We start from the raw sequence: 26,016 nt of genomic DNA, 5'->3' as shown, positions 1-26,016 counted from the left end.
GAAGTCATTCAGTTCCTTCATGGAGGGTTTCTTCAGTCCTGATATGATAGTGGAGCATTTGAAGCAGGAAGGAACATAGCACATTTCTAGTGATTTATTAAAGATGCTGATGAAGATGGGGGCCAGTTGGTCAGCACAAGTTTTTAAGCAAGAAGAAGTTATCTTGTCTGGACCTGGTGCTTTTCCTGGCTTTTGTCTGTGAAATAGGCTTTGCACCTCATTCTCTGTAATCACCAAGGGTGGTGGGCCCAATGGGATAGGGTAGGTTGTAGGAGGCTTAACTGTTGTTGGTGTGTCTGAGATGGGGATTGTGGAGATAAGTGGTAGTAGTTTTCTCTCAAACCTGCAGTAAAACACATTAAGGTCATCTGCCAGTTGTTGATTTCCTTCAGTTTGGGAAGAAGATTTGTTGTAACCGATGATATTTTAAAGAGTTTTTCACATGTTTGCTAGTTCATTTGTTGAGAACTGATTCCTTAGCTTTTCAGAGTAGCTTCTTTTTGCTGCTCTGATTTCCCTTGTTAATACATTTCTGGCCTGATTGTACAGGATTCTCTCGCCTTTTCTGTAGTTTCCTCTTTGGAACGACATAGCTGCTTAAGTTTAGCTGTGAACCAAGTTTTATTGTTATTGTATATTCTCAGGTTTCTGGTTGGCACACATAGGTCTTCACAAAAACTGACATATGATGTTACAGTATCTGTGAGTTTTTCCAAGTCTGCAGAGATATCTTCAAAAACATTCCAGTTAGTGCAATTAAGGCATGCTTGTATTTTTAGCTTTGTTTCCTGAGTCAAAGTCCTCACTGATTTAATTGTTGGTTAATGGTTTTTAGTCTTTGTCTGTAAGCAGGTACAAGGTAAATCATGCAGTGATCAGAGTGTCCAACAGCTGCTCATGGTAAAGACCAATAAGCATCTTTTAATGTTGTTTAGCAATGGTCTAAAGCAGTGGTCACCAACTGGTGGTCTGTGGACCACTGGTGGTCCGTGAGAAAATTTTGGTGATCTGCAGAAAAATTATTTACATTTTTTATATTGCACTAAATCAGGGGTCCTCAAAGTACGGCCCTTGGGCCAAATATGTGCAATGAATGCTTGTGTTGCTGCAGAGAGTCTCCTCCTTCGGGGTCTTTTTGTGTGGGTTGGAGAAGGGCAGAGATTCCGCCTTGAGGTCTGCTTCAGCCTCCTGGTGCAGGACTTTGGCCAAAGGCTAGAAGGAAGTGCCACTGGTGGCGAAGAGCCAGAGGGCCTTGTTCTATTGGGACTGCATCATGGCCTGGAACTGGCTGACCATCTCAGCCCGCTGAGCCTCCAGGCGCTGGTACCTGGCCTTGCACTCCTGCAGGTCTTCTCTCTGCTTGGAAAGCCTATGCTTGTAGTCCTCAGTGAGGTGCTTCTGCTGAGCTTCCTTCTCCGTCAGATCCAATTTAAACTGAGCCAACTGTTTTGCCAACTCTTTCTCGTGGTGGCTGCTTAGCTTCAACAACTGTTTCCTGTTGGGGCCCTAAGGAGCCTGGGTGGGGAGGCAAGGAGTTGGCCATGCCCACCCAGTCACATGACCACCTAGCCATGCCCACCCAGCTGGTCATTAGGCAGATCACATTAGTGGTCCACAGGATTTAAAATTATGAATTTAGTGATCCCTGAGGTCCGAAAGGTTGGGGACCCCGGTCTAAATTATTCTTGCCTCTTGTAAGACAATTGATATGCTGAAAATATTTTGGTAGCTCTTTCCTTAAGTCTGCTTTCATTTAGGTCACCCAAAATAATTTGAAATTTGAATAATTTGAATAATATACAGGGGTGAAATGCTCCTGGTTCGGACCGGATTGCCCGATCCCGTAGCGATGGCAACAGGTGGTTCGGAGAACCAGTAGCAAAAATCCCTGCATCCCTCCACCATGCCCAGCTGAGCCACACAATCATCAGATTCTGATGATCGTGTCCCTTTGCGGTCCTCTCCCAGGTGACAGGGCTTCATCGCTGCCTCTTTTCCTCACACACATACACACACTCCCCTGTCGCACTATGGCCGTATAGGAGATCTCTCTGGTGTGGCGCAGTTCCAGGATGGCGGGAGAGCCCAAGCAAGCTCTGCCCCCCCCCCCACCGCCATTGCTGCCTACCTTCGCCAGGTCCAGTCGCGCTACCACACAGCCCACTGTGCTTTCCCTTTGGCCTAGGGTGCAGCACGGGCGGATGCAGCCCCAGCCAAGGCTGCCCTGGTTGAGCAATCACTGCGCCTCCGCAGCAACAGGATTGCCGAGTCCACCTTGCCAGCCTTCATTGCTTCCATGCACTGCATATGGAAAGGGCCGTCACCACCGCTCTCGCCACCATCCCATCCCGTGTGGCTGTAGAGTGCAGATGTTTACCTACCACCTACCTTCTCGCGGCAGGAGAAAGACAGCAGCATTTTGCTTTCTTCCTTCTTCTGCCGCGAAATGAAAGCAAATGGCGGGGTTGCTTTGGGTAGGTGGATGTCTGCACTCTGCAGTCAGGTGGGATGGGATGGTGGCGAGAGTGGTAGTAATGGCCGCTTCCACACGCAGCGCATGGAGGCAATGAAGGCTGGCAAGGTGGCTTCGGCATGCCTGTTGCTGCGGAGGCACGGTGATCGCTCAACCAGGGCAGCCTTGGCTGGGGCTGCATCTGCCCATGCCACTGCCCAGGCTGAAGGAAAAGTGCTGCAGGCTCCACGGTGGCGTGGCTGGGCCTGGCCCACTACCTGTGCGGGGGGCTGCCCCCCTGCCGGCAGCTTCCACCCCTCTCAAATGCACCGTGGCTGAACCTCTTTCCCTCGGAGCACCGGACTCCATGGGCCGAGATCCCAAGAAGCGCCAGTAGGTAGGTGGCTGGGTGGGAACCAGTGGGCTGCTTTGGAGCCCCAAGTCCCGCGGAGCCAGCATGGGAGGCACGGGTGGAAGGCTGCCTTTTCTGCAGCATCCCCCTCCCCTCTTTAGATTGCCCTACCGGGAGGCGGAGGCTCTGCCTTTGCAGAAACGGGGCAGCCAGTTTATACAGAGGATTGGTGGGGGGGATGCACGGCTCTCCGGAGAGTGGGGCAAGAGAGTGGGACAAGAGAAGGCTCCGATGTTCGCTTGGGTGGCGGAGGGAAACTCAAAGCGTTGGGGGCTTCAGAAGGGCAGAATGTCCTTCAAAATGTGCAGCTCCTGGCTCTAACAGTGAGTGTCATCAAGTTGGCCACACCCACCAGGTCACATGACCATCAAGCCACATCCATCAAGCCACGCCCACAGAACCGATAGCAAACATTTTTACATTTCACCCCTGATAATATAACAAAATAATTTGAAAGACTGGGTTTGCATTTATGGAAAATACACCAATTTTCTGGATTCAACCACTTTGCCATCCATACCCTAATCTGCTTTTCAATTTTGAAAGTTTATTTAAAAACACATCATAATTTGTTCACTTTCTGATCATCCAATTCTATCTAATTACAATCACTAAAAAGTTCTCCTTGTGATATCTGTTTCTGCTTTGTCAACAAAGGTTGTATTGAAGATGAAACTAGAAAGGCTGGGAAACTCAGCTCTATAAAAGTGTTTATTCAATTCTGCCAGAGTACTTTGGCCTGGAAGACATATCTGTCTTCCAGGCCAAAGGCAAAACTGGCAAATTGGTTATTAAATAAAGCAGTCGTTAAGTGAAAAACTGACTGTACTAACTGGCTGTAATGACAAATATAGGACAGCAAAAGAGAACTACTGCAAAGATTATAAATGTCAGCATTTTTTTATCAATATTATAACTGAATGGCTGTTGTCCAAGGCAATCACGAAGTGTGAACTGCCTGTAACCAAGTCTGCTGTTTTTCAGAACTAGAGGGCTGTCTTCCCCTTCCCCTTCAAGAAATGAATGGCTACTATTCTTGGTTGATTGGGGATTTTGAGAATTTTCTTTTTAGTAATTCTGAGACATAGTTAAAAGTGGATGCCATAATGGAGACTAGGTTACACGCACTTGGTTACACAATCCTAACATTAGAGCAGCAGAGATTTCATTTTGTATGTAGTTCAAGTAGTCCTCAATTTACAACCATTTTTTTGGTGACTATTCAAAGTTATGAAGTTAAAAGTGAAGCAAAACTGAAGTGGGGTTCAATTAAAATTGAACTTTGTATGCAGAACTAGAGCAATTATGAATGATTTTTTTTTTACAAGAATGTATATATTAATATTTAATTAAAATGTATTAAATTTATAAGTTGCCTGAATCCCAAAGATTCTGGGTAGAATATATTTGGCTAAGAAGAGATTTCAGAGATCTGTGTGGTGATTGATCCATGCTGCAGAACAGCTGATGGGAGCACTAAGTGCAGACCAGTGTTTTTTCAAACTTGGCAACTTTTAAGATGTATAGATCCTAGGTGGTTGGGAAATTCTGGGAGTTGAAGTCCACATATTTTAAAATTGCCAAGTTTGAAAAAAAAACCAGTGGTATAGAACAGGGGTGGGTTCTACTTAACTACTTAACTTTACTACCAGTTTGCAATGGGGCCGTGCGCGCGCTTGCTTCGCTTGCGCATAAGGGTCAGTGGGCGGAGCCTCCCGCCAGTTTTACTACCAGTTCTATGGAACTGGTGCGAACTGGGAGCAACCCACCACTGGTATAGAAGCTCAGCTTTGCTCTCATGGCAACTTGCAGAAACTTTTATAATTGGATCTCCCAAGCTCGTGTAGGCCAGCTCTATCATACTATTGAATTTAGCTCTGGCTTCAAGAAAGAGATAGAAGTGGTGAAATGGTTGCTCAGTCCTGAAAAGTAGAAAGGGCAAGCAAGAGATTCAGAACAGCCCCACCTTCTACTGACAATAAAGTAGCCTTCCTGTGCAGTCTTATTTCTTGACTTGACCTACATCGAAGGGCTTACAATGTACATGGACTAAATATTTTGCAGCCTCAAAGCTGATCCAAAATATGTGGCTGTCAAAGGAGAAAAGCAAAATGGCATCCTCAGAAGATGACTTTCTCAAACTTGTTTTGACACTGGTAAAAGAGTAGAAGGGTTGTTTATAAGGTGAACACTATGCCCTTTAAGGAGGGGAATTGACGTGAAGAAGTAAACAATTGCCTCTTTCAGATGCAACCACAAGGATTCAAAAAAGTCAAGATGGCAGCCAATACCACTCAATTGTAATACCACTCTTTTTTTCTTGTTTGCTGCCTGGCTTCCTCTTGCCAGTATCTGCTTCCTGAGCTAATTGTTATATCTTGTTTAACAGCAAGTCTGGACTTTGGAGCTGCTGTCATGATATATCTTAGGGAAGTGTTTATAATCTGTTTGTCTAAGTATTATAAATAAATCAATAAGGTAAGACAAATTGAATATAAGAAGAAATGTGTGTTTCCTGGCACTGACTTTTCTATACCCTTGAAATGCTTCTGGGGTGTTCACACTTCATAGAGGTTGTGTGTAGGATTGAACTTTTTGGATTAATGCTCAGGTGGTCAAATCAAACTTTAAAATATGGAATTAAATAGATTTACTTAGCCATTCTGCTTCTTAAGTGAAATAAGTAAATTTTGAAAGTGGCAGCATGATTTTCTTGTCAAAACCAGCTCAGAATTTCTCTCTTTCTTTGTACTCTTCATGCCTTATATGCATGCCTTCTACAATGCTTGTATGAGTTTCCATCAAATGAATAATAATAAAACAGGCTATTTCAGTGCTGCATGGAAAAATGTGCATTTTTTAAATTTAAAACTATTAGAGAGACATCTCTGTAGTTCATACAATTTGCAAAAGCTAGATATGGAATTAAACATTTATTGTATAATATGTAGTGACATAAATATCTGCTGTTGATAATAGTACAGAGCTATCTATCTATCTATCTATCTATCTATCTATCTATCTATCATCTCTATCTATCTATCTGTCTGTCTCTCTGTCTGTGTCTATCTAATTATCTATCTATCTATCTATCTATCTATCTATCTATCTATCTATCTATCATTACTTTTCCAAATGCTTTGCAATTCTTTTGTCTCAGGAGTAGATGAATATCCTATCTGCAGTAAGATCTGAGAAGTAAAAGTAACAATCAGATGAAATGTTAAGTTGGTAGGAACATGGCAAAACTCAACTTGGAGAATAGCAGATGATTTCCATTTGCAGTTTAGCCTTTTCAAATAGCTTCTTCTCAAAGCTAATTTTCTGTAGTAAACATCAGAATTGAGATTTTGCTACACAAATATGAATAACTAAGCATTCAGAACAGGTGATATAGTTCCCAGTATATTTTGAGAAGTAGTTAGTTATGGTAATAAAAGAAAGCCAAGAATCATTCCATTATTTTAATTTAATTTATTTAATTAAATTTATATGCTGCCATCTCACTATCCATCGATCTGGATTTTTTCACCATAATATCATTTTGTATATTGTGTTTCTGTTATGGAGAGTCTGCTTTTCTTAGCCCAACTTCCTTTGTGGTGAGACTTTCTTGCATACGAAGACTGTAGTTTAGACCAGTGTTTCTCAACCTTAGCAACTTTCAGATGTGTGCACGTCAGAATTCCTTAACCTCATGTTAGGGACCTGCATTCTGCAATCTTAAAGATACATTGCTTGAGAGATTCTAGTTTTTAACATTTGACAGTAAAGTACTACTTAATCAGTTGGTGCAAATGGGAAAACTAGGTTAAGTTACAAATGTTTCTAAAAACAACAAAAACCAAAACAGTGTAATACAAGTGAATAACCAAATAAATCATATTTCTAAAGCCTTCCAGGTAGCCACTTGGCAGAATGGAAGGAGAGAGAAATCTTTAATAATAATGTTTTTTCTATTCTGTTTCTTTTTCAAGCCTGCATCATTTTTCCTGCAAAAAACAAACCATCCAATTAAAAAATAAATAAATCATGGAATAGGGAATATAGAAGAATAATATATTTTTGGAGATCATCTAGTCCACCTCTGCCTAGACTGCTTCAGGAAATATATACTTTATAAAGACTACCTACTTACAAAAATAACAATTAAATTTAAGTCCTAAAAGAGATGTCTTCTTTCTGTCTCCCTCCCTCCCTCCCTTCCCCCCTCTTTCTCTATATATATGTTTTCTGAGGTTTTCGCAGGTGTTTGTATGTAGGTCTTTGGTTATTCGGGTTTTTTCCCGCGTAAAATTGGAAGTGCCTTGGCAATGTTTCGACGAAGTCTCCTAGAAGCCGAGAACACCAGCCTGAAGATGACGAATGAGACTTCATCGAAACGTCGCCAAGACACTTCCAATTTTACGCGGGAGAAAGAGAAAACCCAAATAATCAAAGACCCACACATATATATATATACATATATATATATATATATATATATATATATATATATATATATATATATATGTGTGTGTGTGTGTTTTCTTTTCTTTTTGTAGGCCTTTATATGTATTTCTCTTTAGCCAGGTTCTTCCTACGTAAACCAAGATTTTTATGCAGCCCTAGTTGGGATTTCACTGAACTAGGGCTGCATAAAAATCTTGGTTTACGTAGGCAGAACCTGGCTAAAGAGAAATACATACATACATACATACATACATACATACATACATACATACATACATATAGGAAAGAATATATATATATATATATATATATATATATATATATATATATATATATATATATATATATATTCTTTCCTTTTCGTAGGCTTTATGTGTATTTCTCTTTAGCCAGGTTCTTCCTACGTAAACCAAGATTTTTATGTAGCCCTAGTTCAGTGAAATCACAATCCATTAGTTTCTAGGCTTTTTTTTTTCCTCCTTAGTCTTCCAATGGGCAGCAGAGTGTTTGCTGGCTGCCAGGAAAAGAAAAAAGCCTAAAAATTAGTGGATTGTGATTTCACTGAACTAGGGCTACATAAAAATCTTGGTTTACATAGGAAGAACCTGGCTAAAGAGAAATACATATATATAGGTCATAAATTTGTTCTGGTTCCTTTTTTTTGAGGCATGATTAAATTCCCTCCTGCAGAAAATTTCTAAGGATGGGGATCCTGTGGACCTTCTAATGGACTACCAGCCCCCCAGCACCCTTTGGGTCCAAAGGTTCCCCAATCTTGATTTAGATTCATTGTATAGGGTAAGCATATTTCATACAGTACTAAGTAGTATATAAAGAGAGCTACACAAAGATCTTCTCTTGGGTGGGGCCAGAGTCAGCTTATTGTACAACCTCCCTTCTCCTTGAATGGATTCTTCTCTTCTGGAATCCCTTTTAAGAGAGGATCTTCTTCAGCCATAGATTCTATAAAGGTTCTGAGTTCTTTTGCTGTCTGGGAGATCTATGTGAGAAAAAAAGTGTTTCATTTCCTGAACTTTTGATTTCTAATTTACAACCTCTAAATAGTATGATGGTCCTAGGGAATTAATAGAGACCCTTCCTGCAAGAGAATTAAGGAAGAATATTTTTGGAAGGCTTTCTTTCATTCTTTCTACAGAGTTGTAATTCTAAATAAAAATCACAAGATTGTATAAGAAAGTGATTCTCAAATGTATCACTTTCACTGTTTCAGCTTTTTGTAAACTCAAAATGATTAATTCCGAGTAATTATTTTGCTTCTTTTTGCTACTACTACATTTCATTCTGTTTCTCAAGTTCTAAACATATACATTCAAAATAAAATCTTAATAATGGAGGCATTTGGTACAATGGGAACAATCTTCCTTGAGACCAAAACTTTTCTATGACTAGTCTTCCTAACCTCTTAAGAAGCCAGGTTTTTTTTTGTCCTCAAGTTTCATACGTGAATTTTGATCAGTGATCATTCAATACAATTGTATTTCTTGATGGCAAATTTTTAATAACTGTACATTCTGCTATGCTGTTTATAGCATGTTTTTTTTTGTTGATTCTCCTAAATAGCTTTTAACATAGATTGTATATTTATGTCCTAAAAATATCTTCACAGAAAACATTACTAAGTGGATTGACTAATATAAAATTTGCAAATTATTTCTGCACAGTAACTTAACCTTTCAGTCTGACTAGCTGATGCCATAATTTATCCTGTTCCTGAAGAACAGAAACTGTTGATGCCATACAGTTGATGCCATAACTTATCCTGTTCCTGAGGAACTGTTCCTCAGTTCTTCCTTAGAAGTTAGTCTTCCTATCTTCCTTAGAACTGAGGAACTGTTGTGACTCCGACCACAACAGGAGGGAGGGAGGGAGAAGGATTTATTTATTTAGGATTTAACTCTTGGTTGACTGCTGCTGTGCGTGTGTGAGACAGGGACTGAACATCTTGTCTGTCACCAGAAATTTAATCAAGATGTTCTGTCCCCATCTCACACACGCACACCAGCAGTCGACCAAGAGTTAAAATAAACCAGCAGACAAGAATTTCCTTTGATAACAGAATTGGCAGCAACCCAGTGGTTGCTTGCCAACAGTCTTTACTTACAAAGGGAGGTTTATCTTCTCCGACCAAAAATATCAAAGTCCACAAAAGCCAAAGAATAGTCAAGTCCAGTCCAAAAAATCAGTCCAAGCAGAGCATATAACAAAGTTCCAGAAATGCAGAATGACTTGCTAGCTTTCAGTTTTGTCCGTCACAAAGCCTGAATGGCCACCACACCCCCTTTTATCCCCTGTGGGGTGTGGTCCAGTGACTCAGCTTAATCTCTGGCACACCTCCTTCTCTGCTGCGCACGCTTGTCTTTCTGACGCTGTCAGGGAGCCAGCCAAGACTTATCTCCGTTGCTGTCTAACTGCGGCTGCTCGGAAATGCCTGGCTCCTGGCCTATCTCTTCTCCTTCGGAAGACATCTGACGCATTGCCAGAAAGGAGGGTCCTGGAGAGGGAGGCCTTGCCAACTCCTCTCCTTCACTTTTGAAGTCTTCTCTCTCCGATAAGACGGGCTCGGGGGTCAGAGTCACAACAGGAACAAAGGAAGGTAGGAAGATTTTTGAAACTGTGGAACAATGTGAATTTCATTTTTTTTCCTGCTCTGTGCTAATGATATTTTTCCTCATTTTGTCACAGGATGGCTTCCATTTAGAAGATGGGGAGGTTGGCCAGATTAATGGCTTTGGCAGGCAGTATCCATCCCACGCGCCGTAGTTTGAGGACCCCTGGTATATATCAAGTCTGTATCCCAGCCTGATTCAGATAAGCTGGTTCCTCTCTCTGAAACTTGACTGTCCTAACCAATCCAGAGTAGTTGGTAGCATAGAACTTTCTAGATATGCCCTGTGACTAAAACTGTTGGGGACTCCGTTTGTTGGGGATTCCATTTGTTGGCAAAGATATTTATGTTGTCTTAATGCACTTTTGTCTTTTAAACATGTTTTAGACATGAAAATTTAGCATAGTTATTTAGAGGAAAAATCATTGGAATGATAAGCAATATTTCATACAATGCCCCATGAAGACACAATTGAAACATGGAAACTACAAATTGCATGATATTCCTGCACCACTGTTAATTATTTCAACTTGCCTTCTGCAAGTTAACTTTCTAGTCACTTGTCTCTTTTATATTTTATTTATTTGATTTTATTCTTTCCCTCTGACAATTTAATATTCTGCATTTCAGAAAGTATTACTATACTGACACCAACTGGCTGAACAAGAGAAAATCAGCCCATCGGTTGCTATAACTTTTAGTTGGCATAACATAAAGCTATGTAGACTAACACTTCTGAAGGACTGTTGAAGCAGAAGCACTGATTTTTGTAGTAAACCCATTACCATTTGTCTTTCAAGCTTCACTTCCTTCTTCAGTTGATCTAATTCCATTTGCTTTAGCTCCTTCTCAGTCATATCCTGAGCCATTATGCCCTGTAATACAAATATCAATCCATATTAGCTCTCCAGGCAGAAATAAGCCATCTGTCAATCAACTACAAACACAATTATGCTTATTAAATTGATCACAGTTAAACAACCAGAGGTAAACCTGGTTGACCTCTTACTTCAGCCCACCATGTGTGTCTTATGGGAGGAATAATTCTGGAGGAAAGAATAATACATGTTTAAAGCAAAAGCAGTGAAGTGATCAACATGTCCACTTCTGTTTTTTGATGTTGAGCTTCTTGGCCAATAGTTTTATCATTTGCTGATTCTGGATGATCCTTCAGAGCCAAAGGATATCAGCCCCAAGATCCAATCCTTCCACAAGGAATCATGAGCTACTGACCCTCAGAAACAAAAATAGTGTCTAGGATTAATTCCAGGAGAGATGTCCATTTTGCAGTTCCAAGATTGTAGTGTTCTGCTTGTAAATATCCTTTGTTTTCTTTTTCATATGATCAAAAAAAACAACACAAAACCCTAAGAGGACAGAGTGATGGCTCGTATCTTTCATTCTTGAATATCTAGCTATTTTCATGAAGTTATTTGAGAAAGTCAAGACTAAGACTGCTCCCAGTTTTAAGTTTAAGGTATTTTCCTGCTGCTTCTTCAATCTTTTTAACTTCTAAATAAATCTTATTAAGGAGGGGGGGAAATGAATTGTTGCACACTGAGTTCTAACTGATAGCATTAGAGCTTAATTTGGCAGCACTGAGGAAGAAGAGGAGGAGGAACCCAGTGACAGAACTAGAAGATAAAAGAGGCAAGAAAACTTATTGCGATAAATAAAATGCGATAAATTAAATTAAATTACTGTATTCTTCCTAGGAGTGGCAAAGGTGAAAAGAGGTCAATAGTGTTTCATTTCACTTTTAATAATCTGGTAACTTGCATCTAATTACTACCTGGTATAATTTGGGCCTCAGCCCAGGAGCAATATGTGTTTGTTTCACAACCATAATGCAATCTTGACAGTTAAGATTTTCAATCTTATTAAAAGAAATCTGTATTAAATCAGTTTTTTTTAAAAAAAAAATTGATTTATATGCCGCCCTTCTCCGGAGACTCAGGGCGGCTTACAATGCGTTAAGCAATAGCCTTCATTCTTTTGTATATTTTATACAAAGTCAGCTTATTGCCCCCACAAACTGGGTCCTCATTTCACCTACCTTAGAAAGGATGGAAGGCTGAGTCAACCTTGAGCCTTGGAGAGATTCGAACCAGCAGAAATTGCAGGCAGCTGTGTTAATAACAGGGTGCACTAAACCACTGTACTATCAAGGCTCTATAGTTAAGAGGCTTATCCAAAGTCCTGTTACTGCCATATGCTACTCTGATTAACATGGACTGGCTGATGTTTTGTGTCTAATCATCGTACTTTCAAAATGTAATTTTGTAGCCTCTGAGAGTAACAGAGTTATGTGATAATAATGTGGTAGGGTCAATGAAAGAGTTAGGATTTTGGGCATTTCATTTCATCAGTGTGATATGTTTGGACACTATAATGAGCCAAAACCCAACAAATCATCATATGGCTTACTTGTAGTCCTAATCTAAGATTTAAAATAATTTAATATTTAATTCTTCACTTTAGGGAATTGTCTGAACCATCCAGCAGAGTTCAGAATCTCTTAAGAATCCTAAGGAGTTTTTTTCAAGATTGATCTCAGAAATACTCAAATATTGGCTTCGGACAAGAGAAATCCAGATTCTAGTCCCTTTTAGTTACTCCGCATTGAGTAAATTTAGTTTAGTTAGTTTATTAAATTTCTATACCGCCCTTTTCCCGAAGGACTCAGAGAGGTGTACAGCCATATTAAAACAAACATATACCCAAAAAATTAAAAACAATTATATATATATATATATATATTATATATATATATATATATATATATATATATATATATATATATATATATAAATAAATAAATAAATAATTTGGCCCTTATGTTAAAAAACTACAAACACCCGATTTAAAATTCATTTGCTAAGCCAGCCCGACCTGGTGGAACAAAAGAGTCTTAAGGGCATGGCGAAAGGTACAGAGTAACCTTGAGCCAGTGACTTTTTCAACCAATATACTATGGGTGTTGTGAGCAAAAATAGAGAATGGGGACATCATAAACAAAGCCATGAACTCCCAAATGAAAGATGAGAGTTAAAGTTATAGAGAGTTATATTAGGAGCCTGGTGGTGCAGTGGACTAAACTACTGTTAAAGTAGTATTTAGATTAAATAAAGGAAGATAATGGAAAATTTAAAAAAACTATGATGGTATAAAAGAATAAGAAATGATTACTGATCCCTGAGAAAAGCAAAAGGTAGAAGTAGACTGTATGCTTTTTAAAGTTCTTTAGTTTCGTATTTGCAAATTTATCTTTTTGAACATGTTCTTGTATTTTTAAATGTTTCTTTATATATAGAATTTTAATAAAGTTTATTAAAAAAGCTATTTGCCAGTTTAATAAATCTGCAAACTGGTTCAAACCTATCAAGAAATCCCACCACTGTAGTGAAAAAGAAAAACTTTCTGAAAGAAAACAATGGCAAATAAGTTCAATACTGTTTATAAAAAGCATATGACCCTTAAGGCAGAAAGTTGAGCTTGAGTTTTTAAAGAGATTTTACCCCTTTAGGGAAATGCTTGAATTTTTTTTATGTGCAGATATTAGGAAGACATTTTTTGTTTGTTTCAATTGTCACCAATCTAGTACGTGCAATATATGTTAGACACCAATTGTCAGCCAAACAAACTGACTGTGGTAGACAGAAATAAAAATAGTGGTCAAAATCCCACAAATTTCAGAAGTTCCAGGTTGGGGAAGGATGCTTTACGGCTTTATACGTGTAGGGGTGAACATATGTTATTTGTTACTTTCTTAAGCAGGGGAATTGGAATACACAAGTATACACACAGGTATATTTTTAACTACAAGGAACATTGACCTGTTTTTGCAAAACAAATCAGGTGTAACATTTTTATAATCTTTTTGCTATTTGGAGGTAGGTGACAAGTTGCCCTTCACGAGACTTTTTCCATCCATAAGATCCAAAGCGATTTATTTTGCTAATGAATTAAGCCTCTCCAGCCTGGATGGAAGGTAAGCCTTATCAGTATTTTGAAGACTGAGAATGACAAGGAAGGTAAAGCAGACTTTCTTCAAGGTCATCAAACAAAATGAAGTTAGACTTTGGGATTCAGTGTGTCTCAATTTTAGACCCAAATTGTTTCAAGTACAAATCAGCTGTTTTTAACTCTTTCTATCCGTTTTCTGAATTGTGCTTTTTCAAAAGTCAATGGATTTGTTTTTTCATTGTGGAAGTCATTTTGCTTCTCATCCAAAAAGCTTCTTCAGTTATTGGATGAGAAATGAAGCATCTTCCTCTAGGCAAAAACAAGTCCTGTTGCTTTTTGAAAAAGCACCTTTCAACTAACTATGACCTGGATGGCTAATAATCTCCATAGACATTTTCTATCCCTTTTGTTTCTCTTTGTGAGTGCACAGCCAGAGGTGAATTCTGCTCTGATGTCTAGATTTTGGTTGAACTCAGTACAGCATATAATTATATGATGACAGTTTTGCAGAAACTCTTGCATTCTGTATGGAGATGGTTATTAAACCATCCTGTAACTCATAGCCTCTGTAAGGTTTTCAAGAGTTTAGTTGCTAGAATATGTGTTAGAGCTTTTGTGTTAGACACCTATCTTAGAGCATTGGCTTTCAAATTGTATTCTAGGAATAGGGTCTCCATCGTGGGAATTATCAGGCTCAGAAAATCAGGACCATTCATATAGGTTGCAGCATAAATGATTTATTTATTTATTTGATTTTAAAAAACAATATTAAATTTAAAAAGATAAAATTATATAAAACATTCACAACCTTAAAATTACAATCAGCAATGCTAATCACAACAAACAAACTAAATATGTGTAATATATACAAGCACAAATATACACAATGACTTATTTCCTCTTTTATCTTAATGATGTGTATAATTATAATTTTTAATTTCTTACTAAATTTTAACTTTACCTTCTTTTCCATTGGTTTATCCACTCATACCAACTATCCCATACCTTAAAATACTGTGAGTCTTCCTTGTCTTTTAATTTCAAGTCTATCCATTTCTGCACATATATAATTTTTTTGAATTATTTGCTGCTCCGTTGGCAATTGATCTGTTTTCTAGGCTTGTGCTAGGGCTAACCTAAATGATTTATTAAAGCTTGCCTTGCACACAAGAATCTGATCAACTAATGTTCAGCACTAAATTGGTGCTAGATAGGTCAGTGTCCTTAAACTCTACAAACTCATCAGGCTCTTCCAGGTGAGGAGGGAACATTGTGCAGGCACAGAGAGTGCTTTCTCTCCTCGCCCTCCCACAGTCACTAGTTGATTGAGGGAGCTGACTCAATTTCATCTGCTCCCTGCAATGTGCTTATTTATATTTGATTTCTAATTTCAGATTGACCTGATATGGCTGGACAGGGCCAGCCAAAGGGCCAGCTGTGGCCTGGGGCCATAAAATGCCCAGATCTGTGTTTAAAGAATCCCAGAAATCAGTGGGAATATTAGCCATGATTAATTTGTTCCACTAATTTCAGTGATTTTTCCCTAAGTATAACTATGTTTGCTGCTGATTAATATTTTTATTTCATTCCATCTTCCCAAGATTTCAGAGCAATATGCACAATTTTCTTTCCCTCATCTTTACAACTAGCAGATTACATTGGGATATCACAATATTTCCCAGAATCCTTTGCAGCAAAGATTGAGCTCCATGTCAACGAAAGTCTCGATACAAAACAATCTCTGGTTGTCCCCTTCTCTGTTGATAAGCACCCTGAACTTTCTTGGCAGCAAAAGTAACCCATGGCTAAATTTAGCTACAATGTCTTCATATGTCCCAGAATTACCGGTATGCCCTGGCAGCAGACAAAATATTCCAAGTTTTGAATCCAGGGAGTGGCAGAGTTCTTGTGAGTTATGACAAAGGGATTTCTGATAAGTCAACATGAAAAGCACTTCTTGAACTAAACAACTAGAAAAACAAAGGCAGAATGAACACCCAAGAAGTGAAAGGTGGGTATTGAATTGAATTTCAATCTGGAAGGTAGATAAGAGGGAACCATTTACATTGTTTTCACTCCTCCTGCTAAGAATTGTTGCTGTTATGTGCTGCATCCATAACATGCTGTTTTTCTTTAGTGAATTTTACCATTTGGACACCAATACTGATCGCAGTCTGCCTGAACCAACTAAATCAGCCAGTGTTCCTTGTGCCAATGCCAACAACATTTACAACAAGGGTAACCGACAGCAAGATTGATTGAATAATATTTGACAAATCATCCCAGTGGAGCATTGCTTTTCAAAATTCATACTTATTATGTGGGATTATCATCAACATACTGATCACCACATATAAAGGAATAAAGATTTAACCATTCTTAACAAATCCTAGGAAATCATAAAAGTAGCACCAAGCTCTGCCCAGATGCTAATGTTTGTGCAAATCTATTACATCAATTATTTGAGGAATACGTTCCTTAATACAGAAGGCCAGTATCACATTCCTTTCATAATGTTGAATCCAGACTAAGTGGATTTCATAAGGTACACTAGAACTGACTGAAAATTTAAATTCAGGTGTTCTGTGTTACATTGTGAACTTTTTCCCTTGACAGTACAAGTTGTGATTTGACTTTTGTGTTATGTTGGGATGAAGTTTTGGTACCTTTGATACACACTCATCTTGATAATGCAGGTGGCAGGCACATATCAGTATATATCTGTAATCTACTACTATCATGTTCCTTTCATGTTTCTGTAAAAGGATTTTGTTTTTCCATCGCCAAATCTGAATATAAAAATGTTTTGGTATACATATTGCATTGTATGAATTTGCAGCAAAAAGATGTATTCCCACAAAGAATAGAATAGAATAGAATTTTTTATTGGCCAAGTGTGATTGGACACACAAGGAATTCGTCTTGGTGCATATGCTCTCAGTGTACATAAAAGAAAAGATACGTTCATCAAGAATCATAAGGTACAACACTTAATGACATAACACTTATTTATTGGCAAATTTCTTTTGAAATAAATTTGGCTTCTAGCCAATAAATGTGTACAGAATAAACTGCTATAAGTTTGAATGAGCTTTTCCATTCTATGAAAGAAAATTAAACTTACCTCTTCTGAAGTGGTTTTTCTTCCAAATAATCAGGGTGCCTTAGATATACATTTGCCTTAGCTGGTGAGACAAGATCTTCCTCCACCTCCACTGTTCTGCTCAAAAATGTCTTTGTATTTAGATAGGAGCTCATTTTGGTACTGATTGTATTCTGTCCTTAATCTGGTAATAGGCTCAGCATATTGGAACAGGTCAGGTGTTCAGAATTAACCTCAAAGTCCAAAGTAAGCTCAGACAGATGGCATATTTGGGAAAGTTGATCAGTACTCATCAGAAGAATAAACAAGCATATGATCTAAATAATGAAAAATTAGATGGCAAGTTTGATTCCCTGAGAGGTTCCATGGCCATTGAATGAGATTGACCGATGAGTTTACACATCTTTTTTTAGACATTCATCCTGTTTCCTCTAGGAAAATTAGTGATTCACTATATCAATGTACAGTCTGAGAATGAAGCATCCATCAACTCAAGTTCAATTCTTATAAGCTTGAGTGGATGCTCCCTTGTGGGTTTCTTGCTAGCAATACATAAATTATTTATTCTTGCCTTCTTTGGCAATGGTTTATGGCTTTCCAATTTAATCTATAGCTCTACAATTTAGTGATGATCTTCCATTCAAATAGTTAGCCAATCTGACCCTACTTAGATTAACCATGCTCAGCTAGGTGCTACTATCTGGTATGATAGAGATTGTTTATATACCCCAAATCTATTGCCAGGATTGACTCTTGGAATACATTGAATCATTAGAAAGTGTCCTTTCAGCCATGAATACTGCATTTATATTACCAATTCAATTATCATACAATGTTACAACATAATTACGTTTAGGAGGGAATGCTTCCAGTCATTGTGTATACTTGTGTGTATAAGGAATGTGTGTGTATGGGGGAAGAGCAAGTGAGAGAAAGCTATTCCTGTGTCCTAGTTGGATGAAGGTCAAATTCAGGTTAAATTTGTGACATAGCTTCTCTCCAGCATTAGTCTTCTAAAGGTACTTAGTGGCTTAATGTGAAGAGAGCTAAATAGGTATCAGGACGCACAATGCATTCCTCATGTTTTGACCCAAACATATACTTCTATTTTATCAGCAATATAATATCCAAAGTATCTTAACATTTTTTTACTGAAATTAAATCTTTACATGGACACTAATTCCTTACTTAATGACAGGAGATTACAGCACATAATAAATCTATATTATTAGAACCTGGGCAAAACCACAGTCTCAGTTTATCTCAGCAGTGATATTCAATGGCTAATTCAATCATATACGTTTCATGAAACGTGACTTCTTATTTGTTACAAAGAAAGTGTAGTTCTCCTGCATACTCAGCAGCTTCTGATGCTGGACTTACTGCTTTTATGAGTGGATGGAGCCTATTTTTAGTTGGGAGTGTTTATAGTTTCCAACAAAATGCAGTAAATCTCCATTGCTCTTTTAAGACAGCCATAGCTTTTCTCTCTAAATGGAGATCTGAATCCTAGAAACTTGTCCAGAGACATCAACACCTTTAAAATACAGGCTAGCATGTAAGTTCTCAAATCTGACTGATGCTAATTAAAATGGATGCTAAGCACAAAGAAGTTAATTTATTATGATGATGTACATAACAACATTACCAGAAGGCATAATTTAGTACCTCTATTTTGTTTCATCCTTTTTCAAATATTTCCCCATTTAGTCAATGGACTCTTTGATTCAATTTTACAGCCAGCACCACAAAATGAAGACCATGCTTTAGATATGGTTTTGCTAGAGGAAAGTGATAGCTTGCTAACGTTGTTGAATCTGGGATCTTAGCAGAATACAAATTCTGCTAATATTCTCTTTCAAGACAGCTGTATTATGCAAAGCACAGAAAAGGGGAAGAAATATAATAAGCCAGAGAAGTTAAAAGCAGGAGGAGGGGGCAGGAAGAGGAAGAGGAGGAGATTAATGCTATGCACCATCACTATTTACAATATCTTTCCATATCCTTTGTGTCATCATAAAATCTATCCAACATTGACCACAGATTATATGGGTTCTTAATCAACAAAAAGGCAGGTATCGGCTGTATACATGTGCATTCAGGTCCCCAACTAACACATTTTTAATGTCACTATAAGCCTTCTTAGTGTCTCCAACAGGACATCACTTTTAGGGTAACTGCTCACTCTCGAAAAACTTGCTAAGCATTCCATTCATTTTCATAAGTGTTACTTCTGCCATATCTTCCTGTTACTACATTCAGCAACTAACCACCAACTCTGTATTTGTGCAAAATATTTTATAATTAAAACATATACATTTTATATAAATCAACACATTTTCTTTCTTACTTTCAAGTAAGAGTCAAAAGTTGGCCTATATATCCCTGACCCTACTACACTTCCCAAAATGTACTCATTGTTTACCTTTTGAATGAGAAGTGTTTCAAAGACCTTCCCAGGTACAGTTAACAGTCTAATTTTTATGTAGCTTTTGCATTCACTGGTCAGATACATAAAAACTTCACACTTATGTTAAACAAGTCACATAGCCACACCATAAACAACCCAGCTTAATATTTCTAAACTTTTCCACTTAATACCTATTGCCAAAATCTCACAATTTTCTAGCATACTTTTCATCCATTCTTCCTTGGACACTAAGGTATAAACTAATCATTTCCATTCCACTCTTTGATTTACTGTCTCCTTCATTTCAGCATAATTTTGTCTCCTTTTTGGTCATCAAATAATCACTCTCATCCATACTTCTACATTATTCACTGGATTTGCAACTATCATCACATTGTGATTTCTTACTTTCATATGCACACAGATTATACAATTAGTACTTTATAAAAGTGCTTCCCAAACCTTTTCCTTCATTAGTCAAAACCGTTTATTGGAAAGGTCAAATTTAAATGTTTCTGTTTGCTTGAGGAAAGGGCTTGAGTATTGTTACCCAAAGAAAAACCACATTTAATTAATGCTGATGCCCTGCTTTATAGCATATATTTTAACTCTTTCTAGAATTAAGGAGAAATTTCCAAACAGTGAGAATAATTAATCAGTGGAATGGTTTGTCTCCCAAAATTGTAGGTGCTCTGTCACTAGAAGATTTTAAGAAGAGATTGGACAGCCATTTATCTGAAATGGTTATGGTTTCCTATTTAAGCAGAAGGTTGGACTAGCAAACCTCCAACGTCCCTTCCAACCCTATTATATTCTGTTTTATAATTAAACCTACACATTCGCTTTCCTGCATCCACTCCAGGGGTGGGTTCTACTAACCTTTACTACCAGTTCGCAGCGGGACCATTCACGCATCTGCGATGTGCAGAAGCTTCTGCGCATGCTCAGAAACTTCCTGATAATATCCGGGTCAGTGGGTGGAGCCTCCCACCGGTTTTACTACCAGCTCTTGCGAACCGGTCTGAACTGGGGGCAACCCACCACTGATCCACTCCACCAGATCAGAACACCTTTATTCAGAAACACTGTATCTTCTATTTTGTCTCAGATTCACAAATAGAGCATATCCTTCTTTCGTTTATAGAGTTAACTTCTGTAATTTACTACTTATTCCTTTCATAGTCCAACCTTCCATATGCTGTGGTCATAGTCAGATCTTGTAGACCATTAGATATTGACTTCTGTTGCCATCATAGCTTTGGTCAGTCAAGGCTTCACATAATGCTTTTAATAAAATAAAGGAGATGTATCTTAAATTACTAAGATTAATTATAAATGTGTCACATGCAACATTTCCTGTCAATGAAAAGGACACTTCCATTCAGTGGAACATGTCAAAACTGTAACAAGACCCTGGTTTTAACTCAAGATTGTTCATACTATTCTATGCAACCTAGACTAACCTAAGTCTGCATCCTTCCCATGTGTGAGTACAATATGGTATGTTTCCAGGAAGTAAACATACAGAGTTTCTTCAAAGGAAATCTTCATTGATGCTACAGATAGTCCTCGACTCATAACCACGATGGTCCCCAAAAATTTTGTTATATTTCATTGTGCTCATAAATTGAGATACCACGGACTCAGTTTTACAACCATTTTTAGATTCATAGGTATAAAATGAGTCACTGCAATCTTTAAGTAAATCAGATAGTTGTTAAGCAAATCCAAAATATCCAATTGGCATTTTCTTTCAGAAGCCAACAAAAACACCAGAAACAGATGAAAACATTGCAAATCACAATCATGTGACTATTGGATGCTGCAAAGGTGAACCAGTTGCCAAGCACCCAAAATGCTATCACATGATCATGGGTCCCTGTATGCATGCCAGTTGTAATTATAAGAACAGGTCTTAAATAGATATTTTTAAAAAAGTGTTGCAACTTAGAATGGTAATTAAGTGACCAATCATAATTCAAGAACTAGTGATACCTTCAGTGTAATCAATTCAAACTTTTCACCTTCAAACGTGACTGATTGGTTCGGCTAACATGAAAGAGAAATAATCTGAGCAGGACAGTAAGTATGAGGACTGAAACTACAAAGCAAGAACCAATGATTACCAGTCAAGATATACTGTATAAATGTGGAACAGATAAACCCCAAAATTTAAATCTGGGAGCTATAGGCATCTCAAGCTAGACATAATGACAGAACAAAGATACACATTTAGAGAGATTACAGCGCAAATCCTGCATGTATATACTTGTGCACTGTAGTGTGTATGTATGTATGAAGTCTGTGTATACACATTGTGGGAAACCAAGAATCCAACCAAATATATATTGTGTGTATATTCTTGTATTTGTGCAGTTGTCAGCCTTGCTGCATTTATTTTTGTCTACAGTAAATAAACCCATCTAGCCATCCTAAGTCTGTAAAGGTTCTGCTGTTACCGAATGTGGGGAGAGGGAGTTTCTAGAGATATTTATAGCAATGCCTAATAAGAAGTCTGACCAAGATTCCTCCTCCTTTCAGTTTGCAAAAGATGCTTTTTTAATCATTCAGACATCATTCCTTCTCTCAGAAGCTATAGTTAATAGACCTGATTGACTCTTGCCAAAGGTATTTTGAGGTACCTTGTCAAAAACAAATTATGAATTCTCTCCCTTCATAACTTTGCTGTTTATACTTAGGCCAGAGCCACTGAAACAGTAGAAGCGTCTGTATGGTGATGGTATGCATTAAAAAGTCAAGATGGCAGTTGACACCATACAATTAAAACCTTACACTGTATGTCTCTGCAATGAAATCAGTAGGATTTAAATATGTCTAATTTAAATTTCATTGACTTTAATGACCTTACCAGAATATGTATCTATTTTACCAAGTCTACACTAACTAAATTTAAATACAATGGCCTCTTTTTAAAATCATCCTTCCAGATTTATCATGGTGGTAAGATAAAGAATTTTGACTTATTAGTCATTGATCTTAGAATATAGAAACATTATATTACCCAATGATTTGTAAATGTCAACAACAGAAAAAACAATAATTGCAATAACAGTGTTCATTTGTAGCCTAGTGCATAACAACCAATTAAACACAATTTAAAAAGCAGAATTCAAAGACAATGTCCAAATCTTTACACAATAGAATCACAAATTATAACAACATATTAAAAATGAATTTACAGCCACCAGAACACCAAGACCAATTTAAAAGTGCCATCCTGTCCCCTAGAAAATTGCTAAAGGAGAAATTCAATTAGCTAAAAACCCATAAAACAATATGCAAATATAAAACATGGTCTTTGCTAAGGATATATTTTACAGCTTCACTCAGCCATGGTTCCTTTTTTTCATTATACCTGGACTGATACATTTTTAAACCTTTTAAAAATATATTAAACATTGTTAGGTTACTCTTTTCACATTTTGGTGACCACATCCCAAAAAGCTTTTTAAACTGAAGAGATTAAGGGAGTAGATAACATGGCCCCAAATAACTGAGGTTGCCTAACTTACCCAAGGAACATGGAACTAAGAAAAAGGATATAAGAAAAGGTAAAATGGAGTCTTGCATTGCATGGTTCTAAAGACCAAAAATGTTTATACAGATAGTCCTTGATTTACAACCACAATTGAGTGCAAAATTTCTGGTTGCTAAGTGAATTTTGCTCCATTTTATGTACTTTCTTGCCACATTTATTAAGTGAATCACTTCAGTTGTTAATTTAGTAATGGGGTTGTTAAGTGAATATTTGCTTGCCAGAAGGTCACAAAAGGTGATCACATGATCCCAGGATACTGCAACTGTCATAAATATGAGTCAGTTGCTGAGCCTCTGAACTTTGATCACATGACCATGAAATGCTACAATGGTCATAAGTGTGAAAAATGGACATGTCAACTTTTAGTGTTGTTGTAACTTTGAATGGTCACTAAATGGACTCTTGTAAATCGAGAACTACCTGTATTGGATCCTTACTCTTAGATGGAGCCACTGAAAGAAACTACGGTTCTTAAAAGTATGGGAAAGCTTAAGAATGTCCAAAAGAGTGACCTAGATCATGGGTGACAAAGAGGGAAGACTTGCTATGAACTATCAGCAACTTTCAATTATATCGTATTTTTCGGAGTATAAGACACACCAGAGTATAAGATGCACCTACCTTTTTTGGTGAGGAAAAGAAGAAAAAGAAATCTTCCTCTGCCTCTAAGCAATTTTGCCTCTTTGCAGCGAACAGCAAACAGCCTGCTTTACTTTCATTTTTGTTTTTAGCATAGCTTGATTAGCACAAGGAAAAAAAAAATCTGCTCCAGCAATTTACCTCTTTGCAGCAAGCAAAGAGTAGCTGTTTTGCGCAGAGCCCTGCGCAAAACAGCTGAGAGCAAATCAGCTGAGAGTCGGGAGGCCGATCCAATCAACTTGTGCTAATTAGGTTGTGCTGAAGCTGAAAGGAGCTGTTTTTTTCTTGCTGTTTGCTTGCAAGGAGGTAACTGCTGTGAGGCAGAGGCCAAAGGGTGGGGTCCAGTGAGTGGGCGGGGCTACATTCAGGGTATAATACGCACCTATATTTTCACCCCCTTTTAGGGGGGAAAAAAGGTGCATCTTATACTCCGAAAAATACAGTAAATAAACCAACAATGGACTTTCTGAATTTGCTTCAGCTTGGGTTCAGTAGTATTCCCAAGATAATTTGAAATATATATTGTAAATAATATGGACAGAGTTGACCTTTCAGGGCCTGTTGTAAGAGAAGTCAGTAGAATAACCATGGGTCTAAAAATACTGATTTCCTCTCTTAACAATTCTGCCAGTTCTTCCCTCCCAACATTTCCCAAGTTCATTATTATCACTTTTCTACTCAGTAAGTGAGTAGATTTTCAAAATCTCAAGAAGGAAAGTAGTTGTAATTCAGAGATGAATAAGTGGCACCGTTTTTTGGGCACCTTTTACAATAAATCTCCAGATATCAGCAGGATATTCTCTTGGTGAACAAAAGGGGAGGGATCAGCATTGTCACTGGAGCCAAATCAAGTATAAAATAGTTTCCAGCCAGACTGTTTGAAACTTCTCTGCTGAAACTGTCTGCTATAAGAAGGAAGTGGTGAATCCAGTACAGCTAAGTGGCGACATGTCTGAGTTTCAGCAGCTGATTCAGGACTTCATACCGTCTGCAAGAGATGTTCTACAGGAGAACTATAGCAACCTTCTCAAAGTGGCAGATTATTGTGACAGCAATTATGAGCAGGTGAGTTACAGTGGGAGAGAAGTCAAGGACAGACTAGCTTAGAGAGAAACTCTGGAGTACCCTGGCTGGGGCAATGCTGTATCTGGGCTAGGTTTTCAGGCAGCTGAAGATGCGCGCAAGGTAAATGAGCAAGGTAGCACCTGCATTAACTATAACATTGCAAAATATGCTGATGAACATCTTGAATCTACATGGGAAGTGGTCAATGTGGAGTTGAGACTTTCAGTGCTCTCTACTGCTAATATAAATTGGGGAGCCTGGTGGCAATGAAGGAGGAACTGAAAACACCTAAAGCAAGTGTGGGAAAATTTTAGTTTTTACCACCTTCTTTCTGTGGCTGATATAGTTTCCAGAATTGTGACTCAAAGATGCACTGCCAACTTTGGTGACAAATCACAAATTTCAGCAATGCAACATTTTTATTTTATAAAAAATCAAAAATAAAGATTGAAATGAGCATTTTTGTGTGACTATTTTGCCTTTTCCTATCTCATCCCAAAACTAGATAAAATTTTTGGCATTGCCTCTTTCGGTAATATCACTGTATTATTGCCATTATTCTCAGAATTAAAATATTTTGATTCCTGGATGTCTTGCCCAAGCGAATGGATGCCAAGTTGGAGAAAGATGTTATAGATAATATTGAAATAGTTTGCTCAAGGCCTGCTAGAAAGGAATTTCCTATGGTTTATAAATCCATAAAGTATTGCTGAGCATAAATGGTCTTTTGAAATTCTCTACCTGTTTGTAGCCAATGAAATTGTATATGAGAGCAGGAGGGGAAGAGAAATTTCCCAAGCATTTTTCAAGAACAGGATTCTTTCTCTTAGCACTAATAGTAACATTGATACTGCAAGTTTCCATTGGAGCAGTTGTCTCTTAATGTCTTCCCTTCAGATTTAATTGAAATACGGGAAGGCCTGCAAACTGACAGAGAGATGATGATACAAAGAAAACATGCCCTGGCCATGATATGTAACTAATGGCTGAAATAGCTATCATCACATTGATTGCCAGGGTTGATTTGGCTGATCTGGCTGGCTAGATGGGTATCTCTTTCCTTCACCACCACTCCCTATGTGTCCCTCCTGTAGAAGAAGGCAATCATCCCAGATAGGAGCGAACCGATCTTCGGTCTACTAAATATATAGTGCAATACTATATTTGCTGGAATATATGTGAGACCATACTACATTCTATTGCATCTACAGTTAGTCACAATGATGCCAAAATATTGCACTGTGTGTTGTGATGTCATCACACAAGCCTTTCATATTCCATTGCAATATCACAGATAATGCAATGGATGAAATGCAAGTATGAAAGATAAGG

At 37.9% G+C, this 26,016-nt stretch overlaps 2 protein-coding genes across 4 annotated transcripts in view; one reads left to right on the top strand and one right to left on the bottom strand.

Annotated features, from left to right (window-relative positions):
- Positions 1-7,765: 7,765 nt before the first annotated feature.
- GNGT2 (G protein subunit gamma transducin 2) lies at positions 7,766-17,172 on the bottom strand. The gene is made up of 3 exons (XM_034415504.3): positions 17,033-17,172; positions 10,728-10,817; positions 7,766-8,316 (listed from the first exon to the last, which is right to left on the bottom strand). The coding sequence occupies exons 2-3, from the start codon at positions 10,809-10,811 to the stop codon at positions 8,191-8,193; spliced, it is 210 nt and encodes a 69-aa protein (XP_034271395.1). The 5' UTR covers positions 10,812-10,817; positions 17,033-17,172; the 3' UTR covers positions 7,766-8,190.
- Positions 15,828-26,016, top strand: part of ABI3 (ABI family member 3) — a 25,964-nt gene continuing 15,775 nt past the window's right edge. The window contains exon 1 of one of the 3 annotated variants that reach the window (XM_034415486.3): positions 15,828-15,919. Coding sequence is in view for 2 of the 3 variants with exons in the window: in XM_034415487.3 (XP_034271378.1) it covers positions 24,568-24,684 (117 nt within the window). In the remaining variant the exon portion in view is untranslated. Of the gene's footprint in view, positions 15,920-24,412; positions 24,685-26,016 lie in introns of those variants that run through there. The other 2 variants (XM_034415487.3, XM_034415484.3) reach the window with 2 other exon arrangements.

The sequence above is a fragment of the Pantherophis guttatus genome, chromosome 4, assembly GCF_059756535.1.
Source record: "Pantherophis guttatus breed Tessera chromosome 4, ASM5975653v1, whole genome shotgun sequence".
Classification (NCBI taxonomy): Eukaryota; Metazoa; Chordata; class Lepidosauria; order Squamata; family Colubridae; genus Pantherophis; species Pantherophis guttatus.
Note: the sequence above shows the minus strand (reverse complement) of the source record. Positions and strands in the feature narration are given on the sequence as shown.